General features: G+C 41.4%; 1 protein-coding gene across 1 annotated transcript in view; it reads left to right on the top strand.

Annotated features, from left to right (window-relative positions):
* LOC308588519 (uncharacterized protein) overlaps positions 1-15047 on the top strand; it is a 51346-nt gene extending 36299 nt beyond the window's left edge. Inside the window, exons 15-22 of the mRNA XM_081196927.1 lie at positions 1067-1259; positions 3036-3201; positions 8803-8868; positions 9718-9841; positions 10471-10607; positions 11149-11277; positions 12477-12626; positions 13019-15047. Of these exons, the coding sequence (XP_081053053.1) occupies positions 1067-1259; positions 3036-3201; positions 8803-8868; positions 9718-9841; positions 10471-10607; positions 11149-11277; positions 12477-12626; positions 13019-13419 (1366 nt within the window). The 3' untranslated portion in view covers positions 13420-15047. The remainder of the gene's footprint in view (positions 1-1066; positions 1260-3035; positions 3202-8802; positions 8869-9717; positions 9842-10470; positions 10608-11148; positions 11278-12476; positions 12627-13018) is intronic.
* The last annotated feature ends 6731 nt before the right edge of the window (positions 15048-21778 follow it).

Here is a 21778-nt window from a genome sequence, read left to right as displayed (position 1 = left end):
TCCCTCTTGCATAACTTTTCAAGAGCCACACCAAAGGCAGAAGTGGGCGGATCACTGAATGTAAATTTTACCTTTTTACCATAGGATAGTTTTTACACACAGTCACGCATTTCTCTTTATCCCCCATCCAGTCAAGAAAGGCCTTCTTACAGTTCAAGTACACATTCCACCCAGGCAAAGAATACTCACGGAGTGTATGAATCAGGCCCAGTGAGGGGTCTGGAAAGAGTCCTGGGGGCCAGACAGAGAAGCCTGGAGGACTGCAATTGCCCCTCAGACCTGACGTTCCCCACCCCTAGTCATGGGGGAAGCCAGAATTTATGTTGTGATGGGGGCAAGACACCTACCTGTCACCATCTTCTATCTGGCTCTGTCTAGCAGATTCAGAATGAAACATTTCAACAACAGTTGTTTTAAAATTACTTTCTTCTGACGCCAAGTTTTCAGAAAAATCTGTCAAAATCTTCAGTCATTTGAAAACTAAGTCAAATAAAAAATTGACGTCAAGGAGCACCTTTCATGCGGTTAACGAGATATTTTGCAAAATTACAAAGAACACACATTTTTTTATCTTATTTTTTAAAAAATCTAGACTAAAACAACTTTTCTTGGATTTGCTGAAAACCTTTCACAATATAATCCAGGTGACCTCAGCGCGCATTTCAATTTCAACTATTCTGATTATTTCTACTTTTAGTCAAGTATTTTTTATTTATTTGATTTGATTTAGGGGTGGGGGAGCTGACTCCATGCCCCTCTGGCTACACCCATGCCCCTAGTCTAGGCTGAAGTGAGTTCAATGGGAGTATAAGATTGCAGCCTCAATAAAGTAGACAGGGGTCTATTTGGTAACAAAAGTTTGCTTGCTACTGTGTCGTCATTATAACAAAAGGTATCCAAACAGCCGCCTTCCTTATCTTATTGCTAGGAGCTCCTTTGGGATTAGCAAGAAGGAAAGAGCGTAAGATTGTGAGGGTGGGGGTAACACTTGGAATGGCTGTGGGTATGCTCACGCTGCAAAAGCATAAAACTGAAGTAATTTTAACTCTGACATTTTCATGTTTAGTTACCAGAATTCGACAATATGCTACAGAAATAGGATTAGAATACAGGTTGTCAACGACAGTGCCGCTCTCTGTTTTAATGAGAAGTCCAGCTACAATCAAACGGTACCAAAAGGATCAGCTGCAAAGATTGTGTGCTCTAACACGGAGGACTTGACACGAGAGCTGGATTTTTTCTCTGTTCGTTGGTATAAGGTACAAACCCTTATAGGTCCCCCTCTTCTGTGGTACTTCCCCATCACTTCTTTTCTTCTAATGAATACTTAATGTTAATGTTAGTAACTTCTCAATGTCACATTTCTCTCACAACTGAAGAGCCAGGGCAGGGGGGGGGGAGTATATCTGAAGGAGTGTCTCCACCCCCATCGTTCTATCATAGCTGTCAACTTACAGATATGAAAATAAGGGACCAGCAGCCTTGAAAATAAGGGACCAGCAGCCTTGAAAATAAGGGGCCAGCAGCCAAAATAAGGGACCTGCAGCCTCACCTGTTCCAGGCACTCCAGTCTCCCTGTCCTCCTGCAGTCTGGTCAAACTCATGCTGGTAGCTTCGAGAACACTGTCCAACCAACTTTGTAACCAGAAGTTCAACTGAATAAAATCTGAATCACATGCACCACAAGCCCTATGCAGCCTCAACTTAAGATGGCTCCCCGGCCTGGCTTTGCACTGCATTTTTTCAGCAGCACGAGCAACAAAATGGTGTCCAGCATTCAAAAGCACCCTCATCTTGCATTAACTAGCCACACACAAGGCATCCAAGCTCCACCCCCCAGTCTTTTAAGAACCTCTTATTGGGTGAGCAACACAGCCAAGCAACACAGTTGGAGCCTCCCTCCTCCCTGGCCGGCAGGGAGGGAGGGAGAGGAGCTGCTTCCTTTGAAATTTAAGGGACATTTATCAATAAGGGGCAGCAGCGGGACATGGCGCTGGAATAAGGGACTGTCCCTTCAAATAAGGGACACTTGACAGTTATGCGTTCTATGCGGACACTGAGGTCCAGCGCCAAGGGCCTTCTGGTGGTTCCCTCACTGCGAGAAGCCAAGTTACAGGGAACCAGGCAGAGGGCCTTCTTGGTAGTGGCACCCGCCCTCCCACCAGATGTCAAAGAGAACAACTACTATCAGACTTTTAGAAGACATCTGAAGGCAGCCCTGTTTAGGAAAGCTTTTAATGTTTGATGTATTACGGTGTTTTAATATTTTGTTGGAAGCTGCCCAGAGTGGCTGGGGAAGCCCAGCTAGATGGGCGGGGTATAAATAATAAATTATTATTATTATTATTATTATTATTATTATTATTATTATTATTATTATTATTGGGAAGCATCATCAGGTGCGGAAGGGAGCACTCACCCCTTCCATTGCCCGCTTATTTTCTCCAGGAAAATCTCCCAGGCTACAATTAAAATCATTTATTTTCCCATCTGGGTTATGAAACTGGAAGTGAGCCCAAGGCAGGCAACTCCCTTCATTCCAGTTTTCTCAAGAAGCGTGGGTTTGGAACTACATATTCTCTTAGGCAGCTTAGTCTCAAACTAGACATAAATGGGATGGCACATAAATTTAGTACGTTGCAACTTCTCCAGAGCTCATTACAGCAAAAAGTATACAGGGCAGGCAGACACACGCTTGCCACTTTGCCCCTTTACTCAAAACACATAATGTAACATATATTAACATAATAAAACCAGGTTATTTCATAAGAAAAAGTCACTATGGTGCTTTTTAAAAGGTCAGTGTACAATATTGCTTTTCATGCTGAATGTTTGACTGAATAGTTATTGCATACATTGTATAAAATAGAGGAACATAATAATTTCTCTTATTTTTGCCTTCCTCTACAGTGAATTTGTTTAGCATAAGACTCTATACAGAGATTTGTTTAGGATAAGCCAAACTAAGCATGAGCAAATAGTGTGTACTTTTCACATTCTGTGTGCATTTAAACTGAACCTTTGTTTGCTTTCAGGAATGCAAGACAGTGCAGCAGGATGAACGAGTTTTTGTCTTGCAATCATATCTTGTAATAAACAACGTGAGAGAAGATGATAAGGGAAAATATGAATGTAAAATAACATACACTTATTTGGGGAATCAATATAATGTTTCAAGGAGCATTTTTGTGATTGTTAAAGGTAAATCTTTATGTTTTAGTTCCTTGGTAAAGCCTGTATTTTGTAAAATATTCCCTATGTAACGGGGTTGTATGCAGTTTTAATTTTAAAACTTGAACCCATTTTTAGTTTTATTGTATGAGGTCTCCAGTACATCCCTTAGAGATTCCTCACACCTCCATCACATATGGTTTGTTGTTCCTATTTCTTTGCCACATCTCCAACAAAGGTTAGATTTCAATTTATATATCTTTGCCAACTTAACTGGTGTTAAGTACCACCTATGCAACATCTTGATAAAATTTTCTTTGATTGTGTATAAGGCGGTAAATCGAATATCTTCTCACCAGAGTTTCTCCCATTGCTCTAGATAAATAGTATGTCCGACATCTTTGGGCCCATTTAATCACAGTTTCTTTCACTTCTTCATCCATCAATTCCCAGTCCAGTAAAATATTATATGTTTTAGATAGCAATTTCTTATTGTTTTGAATTATTATAATATTGAATTTTCAATCCTCTTTTGCAAAGCCTTTCTTTCAATTCCCAGTCCAGTAAAATATTATATGTTTTAGATAGCAATTTCTTATTGTTTTGAATTATTATAATATTGAATTTTCAATCCTCTTTTGCAAAGCCTTTCTTTTGATCAGAATTAAATATACTTCCTAGTTGTATATAATGCCATCTCTCAATTTCATATTGACGTATCTCCTCAAACGATTTTAATCTGAGTTTCCCTTGTTCTTCTTCCAATAGTTGTCTATATGTTGGCCAATTTGTTCGCATATTCAGTTTTTTTACAGCAAGGTGTCTGTGGTTCCAACTGTAATCTATATTTATTCCAAAACTTTTATAGTGCACTTCTAAATATATGATTTGTAAATTCTTTATTGACTTTCACCTTCTCATAATTGAGATACGCATGCCATCCATACCTGATGTTAAAACTTTCAAGATCTAATATATTAGTTTTTTGCAATTTAATCCAATCTCTTACCCATATTAAGCATTCTGCTTCATAATATTATTTTAAATTTAGCAATGCCAATCCTCCCCTTTCTTTTCTTTCCATCAATAATTTATATTTTATCCACGGTTTTTTCCCTTGCCATACAAATCTCATTATATCTTTCCTCCATTCTTCAAAGCAAATTTCTTTATTTATAATTGGTATCGTTTGGAATAAATATAGCATTTTTGGTAGAACATATTGATAACTTTAGTCTGCTCCAGGTTTCAAAATCTTTTCTTATTCCTTTCCAAACTTTTTCATAGTTATTTTTAAACAGTTTGATATTCTTCATAGTTAAATCTATACCCAAATATTTTGCTTTCTTAACAATCTGTAGGCCTACCTTCTCCTCAAGTTCTTTTTGTTCTTGTTCTTGAATATTTTTTACCATAAGTTTTGTCTTTTCCATATTCATCTTAAAACCTGACACCCTACCAAAATCATTTATTATCTCTATTGCTTTGGCGATGCTTACTTTTGGTTCTTCTGTTGTGAGCAAAATATCATCCGCAAAGGCTCTAATCTTAAAAATCTTTTTCTGAGTGTTATTCCTTTAATTCCTTTATCTTTCCTTATTTCTGATAATAATATCTCTAATGTTAGTATAAAAAATTAAAAGTGAAATGGGACACCCTTGTCTGGTGCCCCTCTCCACTGGGAAACATTCTGTCTTGCCACTGTTAATTATTAGCCTAGCCTGCTGCTTCTCATAGATTGCTTTTATACCTCTACAATAGTATTCCCCCAGTGATGTTAGTTTCAATACCTTCTGTAAGAATACCCTTGATAAGTTATCAAAAGCCTTTTCGGCATCTATTAGCATAAACACCATTCTTTTATTTGGTCTTAACTCCAAGTATTCCAATAAATCAATCACTATCCTCATATTTGTCTTTATATGTCTGTTTGGGAGGAATCCCGCTTGATCTTGATTTATATTATTCTTTAAAAGTGATTTTAATCTGTTTGCTAGGATACCCGCAAACTGCTTATAATCATTATTAAGCAATGATATGGGTCTATAATTATTGACTGATTTCCTATTTATTCCTTGTTTATGTATTAACATAACGTAGGCAGATTAATTTCAATGAGTCATTTCTGAGTGGAACTTGGTTGCAACTCACATGTTTCCCATTACCATTTAGTATCAGTTCACTGGGTTCCCAATGAATGACACCCTAGTGCCCCGTCCCCCCAGGTTGGCTTTCTCTTTGCATTAAAAAACACACACACTAAAGCACTTTTATAACTGGAACACTATTGGACAATTATGTTATTACTTTGACAGAAAAGACGGGTAAATTAAAAAACCTACTAAAATGGGAAAGGAACTGTTTTGAAAATGCATTTCAGTAGATGTAGGGCGATAGGCTCACCTGCCCACTATGTTGTTTTAAATGTATAAACCATGCATCATGGAAAAGGGTAATGCTTCTGAATATCAGTTTCTGGAAATCACAGGAGGGGAAGAGTGCTCTGTGCTCAGATCCTGCATGGAGGTTTCCTATAGGCATTTGGTTGGCCTCTGTGAGAACAGGGTACTGGACTAGATGGGTCACTGGCCTGATCCAGCAGGCTCTTCTTAAATTCTTTAAGAGTAGTCCTAGGACCGTCTTTACCTGCGGAGACTACACTACACTACACTACACTGTGAAAGTGTGAAGAAGCAGGAGGAAAGCAGTCATTTAATGATGATGTCATGTAGCTGCCCTGTAAAAAGTTAGTGAGCAAAGCATGGTCATTATGCAGTAAAAGCACAGTTTGGAAGCATCCCATGTTTTCTCTGGACATGTGCTGGTCCCGACGGTTAACTGTGCGGCGAGGTCCGAGTCCAGTCCGAGGTCAAGGGTGCAGTATGGAGGCTGTCCATCAAAGCTGAAGCTGGGTCCAAGGCAGGGAGTCGGGTGAGGTCAGGAACTCTGGCAGGAGAGCAGGACAGGGTGCAGGCAGGAACAGGCTACCAACAACGTTGCTCCCACAACCTGGGACTGGGGCTGGCCGGCTTTTATCTGCCCCGAGGCATAGGGTGGCCCCGGTCCACAGGTGACTTGCCTCTCCTGGCCTGGAGGCGAGCACTCCTCCTGCGGGAACTTAGTTCCCTCTGCCTCTCTCTTCCCTGAGCCTTCGCAGCTCAGGAGAGGCTGGAGGGTTACCGGACCCAGAGGCAACCTCAGTTTCCTCTGACGGGGCTGAGAGTGGAGCACCTGCAGGCAATGGGTCCTCCATCACCTCAGGAGCCAGAGCAGACTCAGCTGGTGCCTGCACCTGAGGATCCAGCACAGGTGAGGACCCTTCAGGCTCAGGCCCCAGCCCCGGCTCAGCTGGTTCTGGAGGATGGGAATCCTGTGCAGGCTGGGATCCCTCAGGTTCAGCCTCCGGGTCCGAATCCCAGGCCATCACAGGGCAGGTCACTTGAGGTAGAGACGGGGAGTTGCTGTTGGATGTCAGATACAGTATGTAGTTATTCTCTTTTGCACTTGCAGGAAAGCACCCCCCACTTTTGGAGGATGGAGAGCCAGTGTGGTGTAGTGGTTAAGAGCGGTAGTCTCGTAATCTGGGGAACCGGGTTCACGTCTCTGCTCCTCCACCTGCAGCTGCTGGGTGACCTTGGGCCAGTCACACTTCTCTGAAGTCTCTCAGCCCCACTCACCTCACAGAGTGTTTGTTGTGGGGGAGGAAGGGAAAGGAGAATATTAGCCGCTTTGAGACTCCTTAAAGGGAGTGAAAGGCGGGATATCAAATCCAAACTCTTCTTCTTCTTCTTTTGAAAGTCCTTGTCCTTGGTTGCTGCCCTGTGGAGTTTGGGCACAGTTGTCTGAGTTAGGGAAAGAGAGAGGGGCTCTTTGAAATCCTTGAAAGGCAGTCCTGGCTATCGTTCAGGCAGAATCCACCAGCAGAGGGCAGAGAAGATCCCCTGCTGGGAAAAATGGGAGGGCAGCTGCTATGGAAAGCAGAGTCACTTGGTACCCAGAGCCAGCCCTACCATGAGTGAGGTGGCTTCTCAAACAGTTGACTTTGAGTTGCCATGAAAACACAGCAGACTGTTAGTTATTTAATTCATCATCATTTTACTCCCAGGGAGAGGTGGCTGTGTGATTTTCTGCATCAGGCGCTGAAATATCTTGGCCGGTCTTTGGTATTGTGTGTGACGGACAGGCCCTGGGTCAGCCTCCTGGGGACCCAGCAACCAGTGAGAGCTGGTTGGGCCATCAGCCAATCAGGAGGGATTGGCAGGTCAGAAATTGAGAAGCTGGAAGTTTAACAGTCAGATAGAGACTGTCAGTCAGTGAGGGCAGATGGCTGGGACCTAGATCTGTCTGAGTGAGCTCAGATAGAGAATTGACTGCCAGTTAGTGAGTTAGATAGCTACCTGCTCTGTCAGGAACAAGTTTTAACCAGGCAGGGCAACCGTTTAATTCCCTGAGGGGGAAGGTGAAACCCTACAAAGGGTTGAGTGAGTGTTTCTGGTTTGTCTAGGTGGGAAAAGTCTATATTGAGACTTGATTTTAAAAACAGTGTGGTTGAAAGCTCTTTGCAAAGAGTGTGTGCTTTGGACCAAGTTTTGTGCCTTGTTTATGTAATCGTCACATTTGGAATCCTCATTCAATGCCGTTAAATAAATAGTTTTGTTTTGTTTCAGAAGTGCATCCTCATACCAGTGGCATGTGGTCAGTGGTCTAACGGGGACTAGGTTAGTCCCCTAAATGTTCCCCTGGCGCCTCCTTCCCAAAGCCTTGGAAGCTTCTGCCCAGTTTAGGGAGGAAGGTGCTATGCTGTGCTCATGCGTGTGATTCCCCCCCCCCACCTCCATCACACTTGCAAGCTGGTGCCTCTGGCCTTCACTGTTCCCTTACAAAAAAATTCGCCGTATGTTACTGCCTCATACTTTGAACCTCTGGGAGTGGACAAGGGGCAGTCTTCAAAGAAGCACAATACCTTGCTTCTGCTGACTCACAAATGCTGCCACAAACAGTCAATTCCAGACCTCTCCTGTGTTAAAAACAGGAGAGTTGTGTCTTTTAGCACACTCATAAAATTGGTCATGTTACCCAGTGCCCATATTTAGTGTGGGTGTCTGTCACACTGTTTGTGGGCAAGGCATTTGCTGTTCTGCCTCTGGTAGCAAAATTTCTCAGACCAGTCCTGATGGTAGTTCAGGAGAGTATCAAGTTAGGGCATTTGGCTTCTCCTCTGATTTTCTCCCAACTTTCTTCTCTAGCAGACTTTGGCTTCCAGTTTCTGGGCTCCTAAGGAAGGAAGGAAGGAAGGAAGGAAGGAAGGAAGGAAGGAAGGAAGGAAGGAGTGGACATTAAATAATAAACTCCACCCAGCTTGGATGGAGAGAGCTCTCTGCTACCTCCCTGAGATTTTGCCTGGGTGTGGCTACCTGCCCTGGAGCCTAAGGAACATCTTCTGTTGTAAAGACATCTGGGCCATACTGAGGCCTGGACTCTTTTCCCAATCATCAAGAGTCAAGACAAAATCTATTATTATATATTGACCATATCTATTATCTGAACTATTATGGAAATCCCATCCCCCCAAAAGAGTTGTTGTTCTTTATCTGATCTTATAAAAATATTTCTGCCTTTTTCTGTTGCTAGAGAATGAACCAAAGAAAAGAACTGAGATTCTGTACCCCAGAAATAATACTATTGAAGCTGAACTTGGTAAGTCATTTAGTGCTTTCATATTTTAAAGAGAACTGGCCGAACTAAAACACCTACAACAACACAAAATGAACACGAACCCAATCATTTCATTATTTCCATGAGTCGAAGCCACTGTTATCAGTAGTACTCACTAGCATTGCACTTTCTAAGTAGTTCCGTATTTGACTGTTCAGTGTCCTCCTGCTTTTGCTACAGAATTTCCCCCCTAAATAGTTTTCGAAATCTGCAGAGCTCTGATAATTGTATTTTGTGCATGGTTTACTCTTGTTGTCGTTGGTATCCATCCGTCTCAAAAGGTGATGGAAGAGTTTGCCATCAGGGTAAAGTCAAACTGTTGGAGATTTATAGTGCCTGCTGTGGCTGTAGAGACCAATATGGGAGAGACATGTTTTATTGCAGATGGGGCAGATGAAGGCATCTGGTTTCACTGTTACAGATGTACCATGGCATTTCTTCTCTCTGTGCTCCTCCCAGAGGTCTCTTCTGGGCACTGCTGTGGATACATGACCTCACTGTCTGTCTTCATGCCCTGCGGTCATCTGCAAGGGATACCCAAACATTGGCGTTAATGTTGCCAGCCTTCATGTCACATTTGCAGACATCTTTATAATGCAAGGTTGGCCTGTCAACAGGCCTGGTGCCTGAATCCAGCTTTCCCGTAAAGCACATCTTTGAGCATCCTGCCATCTTTCATTCTGTGTACATGACCAAGCCAGTGTAGACATCACTGAAACACTACATTAGCACAAACAACGAGAGATTATATACCAGAAGATGTGACATGATTGTACAACTACAATTTATTGAAAGTGTCTTATGGCCATTTTCTGATAATGAATTTTGCAGGCTCCAAAATATTTACGATGTGCAATGTGTCAAGTTACAGAAACTCTTTAAATAGCATCACCTGGAAAGTCAATAATACTCCAGTGAACTTCCTGTTTAATGGTAGAATTGAAGAAGGATTCGAGTAAGTATATCTATTTTTATTTTATTTTTTAAACAAGTTTTTATTATTAAAATAATTCAGCATTAATACACACATGTTACGAATATACATACAAACATACATTTCATACAAGCCTTAAAAATGTTCATACATACCCACACTCAATCCCACAGATACTTCCTTTTCCCATCACCGTCCCTCACCTCACCTTTGTGTTAGACTTCCAATCTACTCAATTGCAATGTGTAATAGAAAAAGAAGCAGAAAATTGGTTTAAAGGTGTGTGAAGGAAAGTAATAGAAGTGGAAAGAAATTGCAATATCTATTTTTAACGTAAATAAATCCAGCATGATTTGTTTCCTCTCGTTGTGTACTCACGACAAATGGCATGGGACACTTCTGTCCTTCAGCTTTGTCCACAGCAGATTCCACACAGGATCTCGTTTAGAAAATGGCCATGTATAAAATCTGCACAGCTGCATGACAGGGTAGACTGAATCGGCCCAAGAGTGAATGATATGACCTTGTCCACCAAACAGCTAGTTTAAATCTGGGCTGCAGTTTTTGCACCTGGAAATCCTTTGCTGCAACCCCCACAATGCCCCTTTAGAACACATTTTCAATGTGTACTTCTACTACTTTTTGAACAGAAAAGACTTCCCTGTTGAAGGAGCATGGGCTTATGTAGTCCCTCTGACCATCAATGAGGTGAAAAATGAAGATTATGACCAGCGGTTTGTTTGCCAGGCGGGCGAAGTTGCTGCATACTTCTTAATACAACGCCCACGTACGTATGTCATCTGGTATTTTTATTAGTAAAAAAATGAATCATTGTGAAGAATGCAAATGAATAAACACACCTTTCAAATTGCCTCTGGAGGGTTGAGGACCCTCAGGAATCAGCGTGTTTTTACATGAGTAGAATGTGTGCTTTTATTTAAAATGCAATTCTGGGTTATTTGTGGGGCATAGGAATTCATTCATATTTCCCCCCTCAAAATATAGTCCGGTCCCCCACAAGGTATGAGGGAGAGTGGACCAGCCTCCTGCTGAAAAAGTTTGCTGACCCCTCCTCTAGGATAATGGGAGTTGTGGTCCATCTTCTATTCTGCAATGCATCTAGCTGGACTAGATAACCCTTCTGGTCCCTTCCAACTCTACAATTCTATGATTCTAACACCTGGAGGGCCCAACATTTCCAATTCCTGTCCTAGTGGGATCCCAGCTGCTTACCCTACTTTGAAATATTCATATATGCTTTGCTTGTCTGATCCTGGTACATCTGAGTGGCTCCACTTTTTTAATTTTCATCTTCTTTTCCATTTCAGCCAAAAATATCCTGGGACTGATTGCACTGGTGTTGCTCATTTTTATTCCTGTGCTGATCTGCGCATTGTTCAAGATTGAGCTTGTACTTTGGTATCGGAAGTCATGCCACCCTTTTCTTCATAAAAAAGGTAATGGTATATTATTTACTGTGAAAGGGAAAGAATGCAGTGCCCGGATCTGCGGCCACAAAAATAAAAGCAAAGAAGGGGGTGCGGGAAGCATGCCATAGCAAAGCAATGGGCAGCTGTAGTCATGTGATATCTACAGATGGAGTGGTTGCAAGGCAGTTGCTAATGGCTGAGATTCAGTGCCGATTATTTTGTTATCTGAGGTGCCATCCCCTTGCACTTTCCATGCTGTTGCTGTAGAAACCCAGGTGGGCAGGGCTAATAATGTGGCTCATCTCTGCCTCATCACTTCCAGCAGCTGACCATGTTGGCTTTGGAAGTAGCCACAATGCCAGCTCCTCTCGTGCAAACTCCTAGGTTAAAAAATGACTGGAGTGGTATGGGAAGGAACCGAAATAAAGCTCGCAGCCCAAGCTGCCCCTGTATCTTGTCCCAAGGCAGGATTGGCCATTGAATGTCACTTAAAAACATGAGATATATGCTGATCTACTTGCTGATAATAGGCAGCATAAAAATAGCACAGTATACCTAGCACCTTATGTTATTATTTAGCTCTGCCAATTACCTTGGTCTGTGGTGTTCAGTTTCTTTATTTCTTTTCTTTTCTTTTTAAATAATATTTATTAAATTTCCATTTTAACAATCCAGTCAAACCATATTATATATTCCAAATTATATAAATTATCCAGTAATCGAACAGTCCCAAAATTATGCCTAATTATAAATTTTTGGCTGACTTCCCATGCTTTGAGAACGGAGGAAATCCTAATCACCTCATAGTTCTACTGCTTTTCATAATCATTATAATAATTCCCATAATTCATTCTGATGTTAATCCTTCATTATTTTCAATAATCTGAGTTCATTCTGCAAATGAGTTAAGTCAAAACATTTCTGTGTGGATTTTGTGTCTTTCTTCTTCTTTACGCTCCAAATCTGTAATCCAAGTTTCCCCTCTGTAAATTCGCATCATCCCTTCACAAACTGGTGTTGCCTAATCAGTCCAGGAGTCTTCCACTGCAGGCGGCTGCCATATCAACACGCAGGCCAGATAGAATCAAATCATGGCATCTGCCCAATGTTGCTCCTTAACCAGCTGCTATTCAAACATTAGCTTTTCCTGGAGGGGGTTTACCAAGTAAAACTGGAAATGCAAGTATCGAAGAGTAAAATATTAGAGGTTTACATGTGGTGTTCAGTTTCAGATGGCAAGATCTATGATGCCTACGTACTGTATCCAAAAACGGATACCCAAGATTGTTTTGCTCTGAAAGTGCTTCCTGAGGTTTTGGAGAAAAAGTGTGGGTATAATCTATTTATCCTTGGCCGGGATGACTTACCAGGAAAAGGTAAAAAAAGAAAAGAAAAAAGCATTCATTCATCCTTATTGTTTTTTAAATGAAAGAGGTTGTCTCAGTCTCATCCATAAACTAATGAGGTGTTAATAACTTGCAATAACTGATAGACATCTTGCAGTTCTGTTTAATATGGAGCACGAACCTTTCCATCCTGCTTGCTTGCTTTTGAGCCAAAGTTAGATACCCACACAGAGTTGAATACGTATTTCAAATCCCAAGGCATCAATATGTTATGAGCATATGGTCAGATATCTGGGATTTTTCCTCCTAAGAAAAATTTCTGCACCGTTAAGAATCCATGAATATCACAAAAAGTAGGTGATTAACTTGCAGAAGCCCATATTTGGTGTGGTATTTATCTTATTTATTTATTTAATTTACAGCTGTAGTCAACGTTATTGATGAAACCATTAAGCAAAGCAGAAGGCTAATCATTATTTTAGTACCAGGATTCCAAACCTACAGTATATCACAAGGGGTTCCTGAGGAGCAAATAGCTTTGTACAATGCCCTTATGAGTGAAAGTGCTGGAATGAAAGTCATTCTGATCGAAATGGGTAAAATAGAGGATTACAGCAGCTTGCCAGAATCCATTAGATACATCAAGCAAAAGCAGGGAGCCATTAGATGGAAAGGTGACCTTACGAAGAAGCATTCTTATTCTGCAAATACCAAGTTCTGGAAAAAGGTCAGATACCGAATGCCACCAGGACACCAGATTTCTCCAGAACTACCTTTGGTGCCAACCTCTCTCAATACAACAGAAACCCTTGTATCCTTTTAATAACTCCTGGCGCAGCTGTTTCAAAAGACTACTTTGATGGATGATGCTGTTACAGCCACCATTTGTACATGGTAAATGGACTCTTTTGACAACATCGCTTCCACTAGCATTTCTTAATGTACCAAATTCACATGGTGTTTCAAACAAAAAAATGATCAACTTGAAATGACTTATTTCTACTAATGTATGATGAGCAGGGTTTTTCATTTGTTTCTCTTGTTGTGGGAGGAAAACTACACACAGTGGCTACACTCCAGCTGAATGCATGTGGATCAGCTATACCCGTGTATCCTGTTTTAAAGAAAGCTGAAATGCTGACAACCAGCTGTTTAGTGAATCTAGACCACCGCCTTCCTTGTCCTGCCAATCAGCCTATCAATGGGATTTTAGCTTTGCGCAAAAGGTTGGCTCATAGAAGAAAATCACATCTGGAGCATAGGTCTTTGTGTCTGATACACCACCCGGCTAGAGACAGATCCATGGAAGCAGGGCTGCCTTACTTCAAAAAGTGAAAATCTGGACACTGTTCAGCGATTTCCACACGGACACTGTTTTCTACGACCAAATTATAGCCATGTCCGGGAAATTCTGGATGTATGGCAACCCCAATGGAAGTCTCTTTCTGTGAACACGCAGCCCCTAGCTACATTTGGCCAATTGTTTCTTTGTTCTGCTGAAATTCAACCTTGCAGTTTTTTCATTGTTTACTCTTACTGTATTATGGTAACACTTGACGACTAACTTAGACGTGTCTGAAATCATTTGCAGCCTCTTATATGCACCATTTCATTTGAACTCACCCTTTGCAATATTCAGGGAGTAGTTGGGTTATTTTGTGAATTGTCACTGTGTTTATATTTGACTTTCGTTTAAGTTTTGATGTAATAGATTGTATTTTTTATATTTTATTTCCCTTGCCCCTCACTGCTTATTCTTCCCCTGCAAATACATACACACACCTGCCCCAAATTTGCTTTAATTCACAAACACCATGGAAACGGTCATCCTTCAAAATTCACACTTCTCTGAACTTTGCAATGTAGTTTTCCAGACAATTAATTTGTACAAAAATGCATATACAGTACTCGGGTTAAGTGTCCATAAAAATGTCCATATACATGAAAATAACATACAGAAATGCATCATTTTAGAGGATGTTGCTTTGCAAAAATGTGTCTTAGGCAAATCACGTATGAGCATGTGTATAACAGGAGTAATTTGCATTAAAATGCTGATGGATTTTAATGAGAACTCAAAAGAAAAATTCACAAACTGATGTGGAAATGTGGACCTAAGATTGGAAAATTGGGAAAATTGAAATGAACAAGTTTGCCTATCCTTACTTATATCAATGCTTCATACATTGAGTGAACAGGACTCTAGTCCATGAATGCTTATGTCGTAATAAAATAATTATAAGTGAATCCAACATAGAGTAGACCCATCAACAGCAATAAACACGACTGAGGTCCATTAATGTAAATGGGTGTACTTTGTGTAGTTGGATACAACTCTCTGGCTTAAAGTACCATAACGCTGTTTGTTCCTTTGCAATATTTGCCTTCTATGATTGTTGTTATGAATAGTAATGATTCTCAGGAAATACATTTTTTTACGGATAAGCATGTGATGTTTCAGAGGTAGAAATGTTTTTAACTTCCAGTTCTTTTATTGATTTAGAAGGGGCAAAAGAATACTAAAAAGTAAAATGTAAAATATATTATTATTATTTATTGAATTTATATAACCCCCTATACCCAGAGGTCTCAGGCTCGTTCACAGAACCAGCAGTGTCAAACTGTAAGAAATTTACTTGTGAAATAACTCCAACCATGATAAATTGGTGAATGGACAATGATATACATTTTTTTTATTGACAAAAATGTTCAGGAAGGATGAAGTGGTTTGGACCTTATGCTGAACAGGAATATAGCAAAGCAGCATTACTTAACTAATCCCACAATAGTCATTATGACAATATGCTTCTGCTCTATATATTTTACTCATGAAACTTTTAATTATCATTCAACATATTCAATCCACATTGCTTGTATTTACAGAGCATTTTTTTTTAATGTTAAGAGAATCTTGTGTTTGTGCCTACAGGAAAGCGTAATTTCTATAATGAGGCGGGTCGTGCTCTCAGGAAACAGTCTTGGATTCATAAAGGCTGTTGCACAATTTTAAAATAATCATGCTGTTTGGGTCTCAGTCCTGATTTATTTGCACAATTTTTGTGAGGAGGGGTGTAACATGACGGCTGTTCAGCGGTCATTTTTTTAAAAATTGCACATTCATGACGATCTGTGTTCCTGATGCTTTTGGAGCAGTCACTCACAATCCCGCTTTCAGTACTGTTTGCCCCTGCAAAAGTTCGGGTTCATTTCCAAGCAGTGTATATCCTGTAACTTACTGCTGAAATCCCACCTTTTTATCCCATAAATGTTCTAGTTTTATTGTATACCTGAAGGAGCGTCTCCATCCCCATTGTTCTGCCCGGACACTGAGGTCCAGCGCTGAGGGCCTTCTGGCAGTTCCCTCATTGTGAGAAGTGAGGTTACAGGGAACCAGGCAGAGGGCCTTCTCAGTAGTGGCACCCCCCCCCCCGTGGAACGCCCTCCCTTCAGATGTGAAGGAAATAAGCAGCTATCTTATCTTTAAAAGACATCTGAAGGCAGCCCTGTTTAGGGAAGTTTTTAATATTTAACGCTGTATTGTTTTTAACACTCGATTGGAAGCCGCCCAGAGTGGCTGGGGAAACTAAATAATAAATTATTATTATTATTAGTTTTATTGTGTGCTATAGACAGCAATAATGTGGTACCATTGCGGAAGCATTGCAAAGCAAACTGCAAGCAGAATAAATCTACAACTAATGCACTAATGTTAAGAAGATGTTTCAGAATACACACAGTAAAACAGCAGTCTGGAGGAGCCCTCTGATTTCTTTTGGGAGCAGCTGTCTTTGTTGCCACAGAAGATGGTCACAGCATCAAATTAACTAGGAAAACCAATCATCAGGCAAAGGAATGGGAGGGTCTTAACATCCAGCCTGGGACAGGAAGCTAGCTCACTGGTTTATGGCTTTTAGTTGATCCTAATAAAGGTGGTAGGGACATGGGTGGCGCTGTGGGTTAAACCACAGAACCTAGGACTTGCCGATCGGAAGGTCGGTGGTTCGAATCCCCGTGGCGGGGTGAGCTCCCGTTGCTTGGTCCCAGCTCCTGCCAACCTAGCAGTTCGAAAGCATGTCAAAGTGCAAGTAGATAAATAGGTACCGCTCTGGCGGGAAGGTAAACGGTGTTTCCGTGCGCTGCTCCGGTTTGCCAGAAGCGGCTTAGTCATGCTGGCCACATGACCCGGAAGCTGTACGCCAGCTCCCTCGGCCAATAAAGCGAGATGAGGGCCGCAACCCCAGACTCGGACATGACTGGACCTAATGGTCAGGGGTCCCTTTACCTTTACCTTTTAATAAAGGTGGTATCCTGTTTCTGCTGCTGCTGCTGTATTTTCCTCAAATGAATCTATATGGCACAGCACTGAAAACCATGATGTGTTGCAGGCATGTCCAAAGTCCGTTTTGGGGGCTTAATCCAGCCAGCTGGTCAGTTTAATGCGTGCGGTCCCTGTGGCGGTTTATTTCCTGGGGCAAAATCCAGAAAAACCCCCAACAACTTAAATCCTAAAAAAAGGTTAACAACTTTGGTCGGCCCACACGGTCCTTCACTTCATCAAATCTGGCCCTCTTTGAAAAAAGTTTGGACGTCGCTGGATTCCTTCTGTTTGATAACCATTTGGCAATGTGATTCCCAGATCAAAGAGTTATGCCATTTTGCTTTAAAATAGCACACTTTGATATTTATATGATACGGGGTTCCACTTACGCTCTGTGAAGAGCCCACATGTTCTGGGAGGCCGTGAAAGAAGGAAAGTAGCAAATGTCAAAGTAGCTGCACCATTTGTACTTGAGGTTTCCATTTGCAGTTTGAAATGGCATTTAAACAACCTTGTTAATGTATTTAATAAATTACTTTGTATTATATCAGCTGTAGGGATCTCTTACCAGGAGTACCTAACACACTGTACCAGTTTTGTTTTAATCAAAATAGACCTCTTTCTTTGATGCTTAGGGACCTAGAAGTACCCAGAAGAGTTATTTGAGGTACCAACAGCAGAGCTTTTACTAGTGCCCAAGAAGAATTCCTTGTGCTCTTCACTTGCTGCAGTGCACAAAACCATGATCAGGTTCCATTTTAGATATTTCTTTTCCTTCTTTTCTTTTCTGCAGTTTCAGTATTTCTAGAAACAAGTAACTTATGAAATTGAGAATATCAACTTTAGAGCTGGATTGTTATTTAGATTTATTAGACATGTTCTTGAATAGCGATTTGAATTTGAAAAGCAAAGTGTTGGGAAGTTGTGTTTTAGTGGCAGTGCAACTAATGACGGCCCGTTTCATGAAGGATTTGGAAGGAGCTGTGAAATACTATTGGTGTTAAAAAGATTTGGGATACAGCTTTGGTTGAAATGACCCCTGTCATTCAGTTCTCTAATGGTGTTCTGCAGAAGCTTTCCTGCGTGCATGCACTCACAGAATACTCTATGACCAAATGCAGTGCTTTTTGGGGGGAGGACGCAGGGGTATGCATACCCCTAACATTTTGTGAATCTTTGTACTTTTGTCCATTTACTGCAGGGGTGGCCAACTCTCAAGAGACTGCAATCTGCTTTCAGAATTAAAAACTGGCAGTAATCTACTCCCATTTTGGGGGGGATTCAGCTCAAAGTTGTTGAGCTTTTTTGGGGAAGGGAAACCCCATTTTGGGGGGGTTCAGCACAGAAAAATCTCCGTCTTCCCTTCCAGATATCAAACAACAATGGAGGGTGGGGTGAGGGGGTGGGGCAGGAGTCAGTTTTAGCAGTGCTAAGGAAAGGGAGCCAGAGATCAACCGTGATCTATTAAAACCTCAGGGGCATCTACCAGTAGATCGCGATCGACCTGTTGGACACCCCTGATTTACTGTACCCCCCCATAAAATAGTGATTTTCTTGACTCAAAATGAGAGTGCCCCCAAACATTTATTATTATTTTTTTAGGAAAAAAAGCACTGACCAAATGTTTGACTACCAAATGCTGCTTAACCACTGAAACTGCTAATAACAGAAGAAAGAAGAGTTGATAGTTCTAAGAAGTTCCGAAGCTTCCTGAGGAGGTTCTGCTTACAATGAGATTTCCTTTGAAGCTGCTTATCTTGCACAATGTCTCATTTTGTAGCAGATGTCATGGCTATTAATAGGTGTTCTTTCCCCATTCTTTGAAAGCACACAGTGAATTATTACATTCATACACATTTCAAAAATATCCTGATTCTAGTCCTAAATTATAACTACAAAGCAGTATTTAACTTTGCACGTTTCCCTCTTATTTTAAAAAGAGGATTTCTCCATGACATATTGTTATTAGTTTGGTGGGGAGTAGGCTGTATACCAAGACCCTTATAAATAATTAAGATTTTTTTTTATTGAGATTTTTCCATAATACAGTAAAACTGAAGCTACAAAAGATACAAAGGAGAAAAGCAGAGGAAGAAAAGAAAGGGACAATAGAAATAAGGAGGAGAGAGAGAGAGAGAGAAAGAAAGGAAGGAAGGAAGGAAGGAAGGAAGCTTGCTGGTTAGGTAACAGGCCATTAAGGTAACCAAGGAAGCGGATCTGTGCCAGACAACAAATGGGTGGCCCCCTCCCCTTAGAAAATACAGTAAAGGCTGAGTTGTTTGTGTGTAAGCTAGAAGCTGGAGGAAAAAACAGGCTGAAGCCTCTGAAGGAGAGACATACCTGATATCTGCTGACATCCAAGGCTGTGGCTATGGGGGAAGCAAAACCCTCTTGAGATGTTAATTCTTTGACGTGTCCCCCCCCCCACCATTGTAGGCTCAGGCTGCATATATGTGTAAATAAACCATATCTCATAAAGACACCACAGCCTCCACTGTCCCTCATTCTAAAGGAAACTCAAACCCTGGGGAAATGCCTGGGACCCCTGGAATCTCGCAGCCCTTGGAGATTGGGGTGGTGTGTGACAATATTTTAACTAGTTGCTATTTTCCATTATCTGATCAGTTATCTGTCTGTGCTGGTTTCCTTCCAGTAAAAATAGCTGTAAATTTGAATACTTAGTTGCTTATATCTTTTTTTTCCTGAAATGCACGATAGTGCTATGTTTCGATGTTTGTATTTTAACCTGTATTTTAGCAAAGGAAAGTCTTGACATTTGTTTCTTCTTGAAATGCCATCTCAGCCACTCTTATTCAAAGGCAGCTTCACTTTTCTGTTTCTTCTGTTTCTGCATATTGCTCACTGATATACTTTGGCCACCTCATGAGAAGAGAAGACTCCCTGGAAAAGACCCTGATGTTGGGAAAGATGGAGGGCACAAGGAGAAGGGGACGACAGAGGACGAGATGGTTGGACAGTGTTCTCGAAGCTACCAGCATGAGTTTGACTAAACTGCGGGAGGCAGTGGAAGACAAGAGTGCCTGGCATGCTCTGGTCCATAGGGTCACGAAGAGTCAGACACGACTAAACAACAACATGCAGAAAATGTGTGAATAAAGGAAGACAGAGCTTTCTTTCTTTCTTTCTTTCTTTCTTTCTTTCTTTCTTTCTTTCTTTCTTTCTTTCTTTCTTTCACCAAAATGCTTCTGTTACCTTAATTTAAAGGGTGATGGACAGACTGCCATAAGACAAAGTTGAATGCAGTTTACATGGACTTTGGACTTTCTTTAATGGAACCAATATATAATTATTATTACAATTCCCATTACTGCTGCTTGGGTCATCTAGAACTCTTACTTGGTGGCAAAGCATGGGAAATCCTCTAAATGTAGTTGCGTCCCTGTAGCTGCAACAAGGGTGAGATTTAAGACTGAGCTGTTAGGAAAAAATTTAAAAAATCTAATAGGAATGCAATTAAACAAAATTGCCTGCAACCTACTCTTTGAGTTTACAGTTAGAATTAGAGTTAGAGTTATTAGTTAGACTTCTGGAAGATGGGTTCAGGCTTACTTTATAAGGACAACTGAGCAAAAAATTGCTCAACTAAATTTCCATAAGTCAATGGATTAGAGGCTTAAAAAAATAAAGTCTTCCCGATATGGAAAAGAGAGAGACCCCAGAGGCTCCTGTTTTGTCACAAAGGGCCTGAGGGTGCCCCTCCTTTCAGCACAGGGAAGGCCTAACACAAGCAGTGCCTAACTCCTTGCCACATTCAGCAAGGACCAGCCCAGTTCAAACTCAGTACAGCAGCTGTTCCAAAGATGTTCCCCACTTCTAAGCTATTTACCCTTCTGCTTTTCTAGTTGGTTTAGCCCAGCTTAGAAGTAGTGCACATTAGTGGAATGGCCCTCCTTCCATTTTTTATTATAGGGAAGATGACCGCCAAGCCTACCTGCCATTTAGCTTCAGTACTACAAAGAAAGCTAGTCCACCCAGGAGAAAACCATCAGAGCCAGTGTGGTGTAGTACTTAAGAGCAGTAGACTCATAATCTGGGGAACCGGGTTCGCTTCCCCGCTCCTCCACATGCAGCTGCTGGGTGATCTTGGGCTAGCCATACTTCTTTGAAGTCTCTCAGCCCCACTCACCACACAGAGTGTTTGTTGTGGGGGAGGAAGGGAAAAGGAGATTGTTAGCCGCTTTTCTTCCTCATGCATGCTAGCTTCTGGGGAGCAGTCAAGCACCGTACCCCTAGACTAGTCCTCAGCCTCAGAACATGTTTCTGGTTCAAGGTTTGGAATCCCTGGTAGCATGTGCTCGAAAAAAGCAGCACCTGAATGACTTGTTAGTATGCACATAGAGCCCCATCGCATGCTGCCCAACCATGCAGAAGGCATGGCTGGTTTGTGCAGCAGGAGCAGGGCTACTCTGTGATAACCATGATATAGAAAAATAGGAGTGAGTGGCTTTTGCTGCCCAACTCCACAAAGGGACTAAGTCCCCTAAGTCCATGATTGGTCAGAGATGAATGGATGGAGGCAGTGAAAGCAAGGCCAGTCTTTATTTTTCTGTTGCAACAGAGATCCCTCCCCTTCTAGCAAGGAGGCAAGAGAGACCCAAAACCAAGAAGAAACATCTCTTTTAAGGATTTGCATTTTGGCATGGAGAAGAAGGACATCGCCTCTACAGATAGTCAGAAATTACATCACACACAAGGTGGGGTTACTGTGGCTCAGGCAGGCCAAGGTGCGATATTCCTGAGGATTTAGCAAGTTTTACATAGTTCCAGACACAGTTTACACAAAAAAATAGCATTTGATAAGACAACCAGGATGCCGGTCAGACAATCCCTCAATCTGGGCAAA

The sequence above is a fragment of the Podarcis bocagei genome (assembly GCF_964188305.1).
Source record: "Podarcis bocagei genome assembly, chromosome: 6".
Lineage (NCBI taxonomy): Eukaryota > Metazoa > Chordata > Lepidosauria > Squamata > Lacertidae > Podarcis > Podarcis bocagei.
Note: the sequence above shows the minus strand (reverse complement) of the source record. Positions and strands in the feature narration are given on the sequence as shown.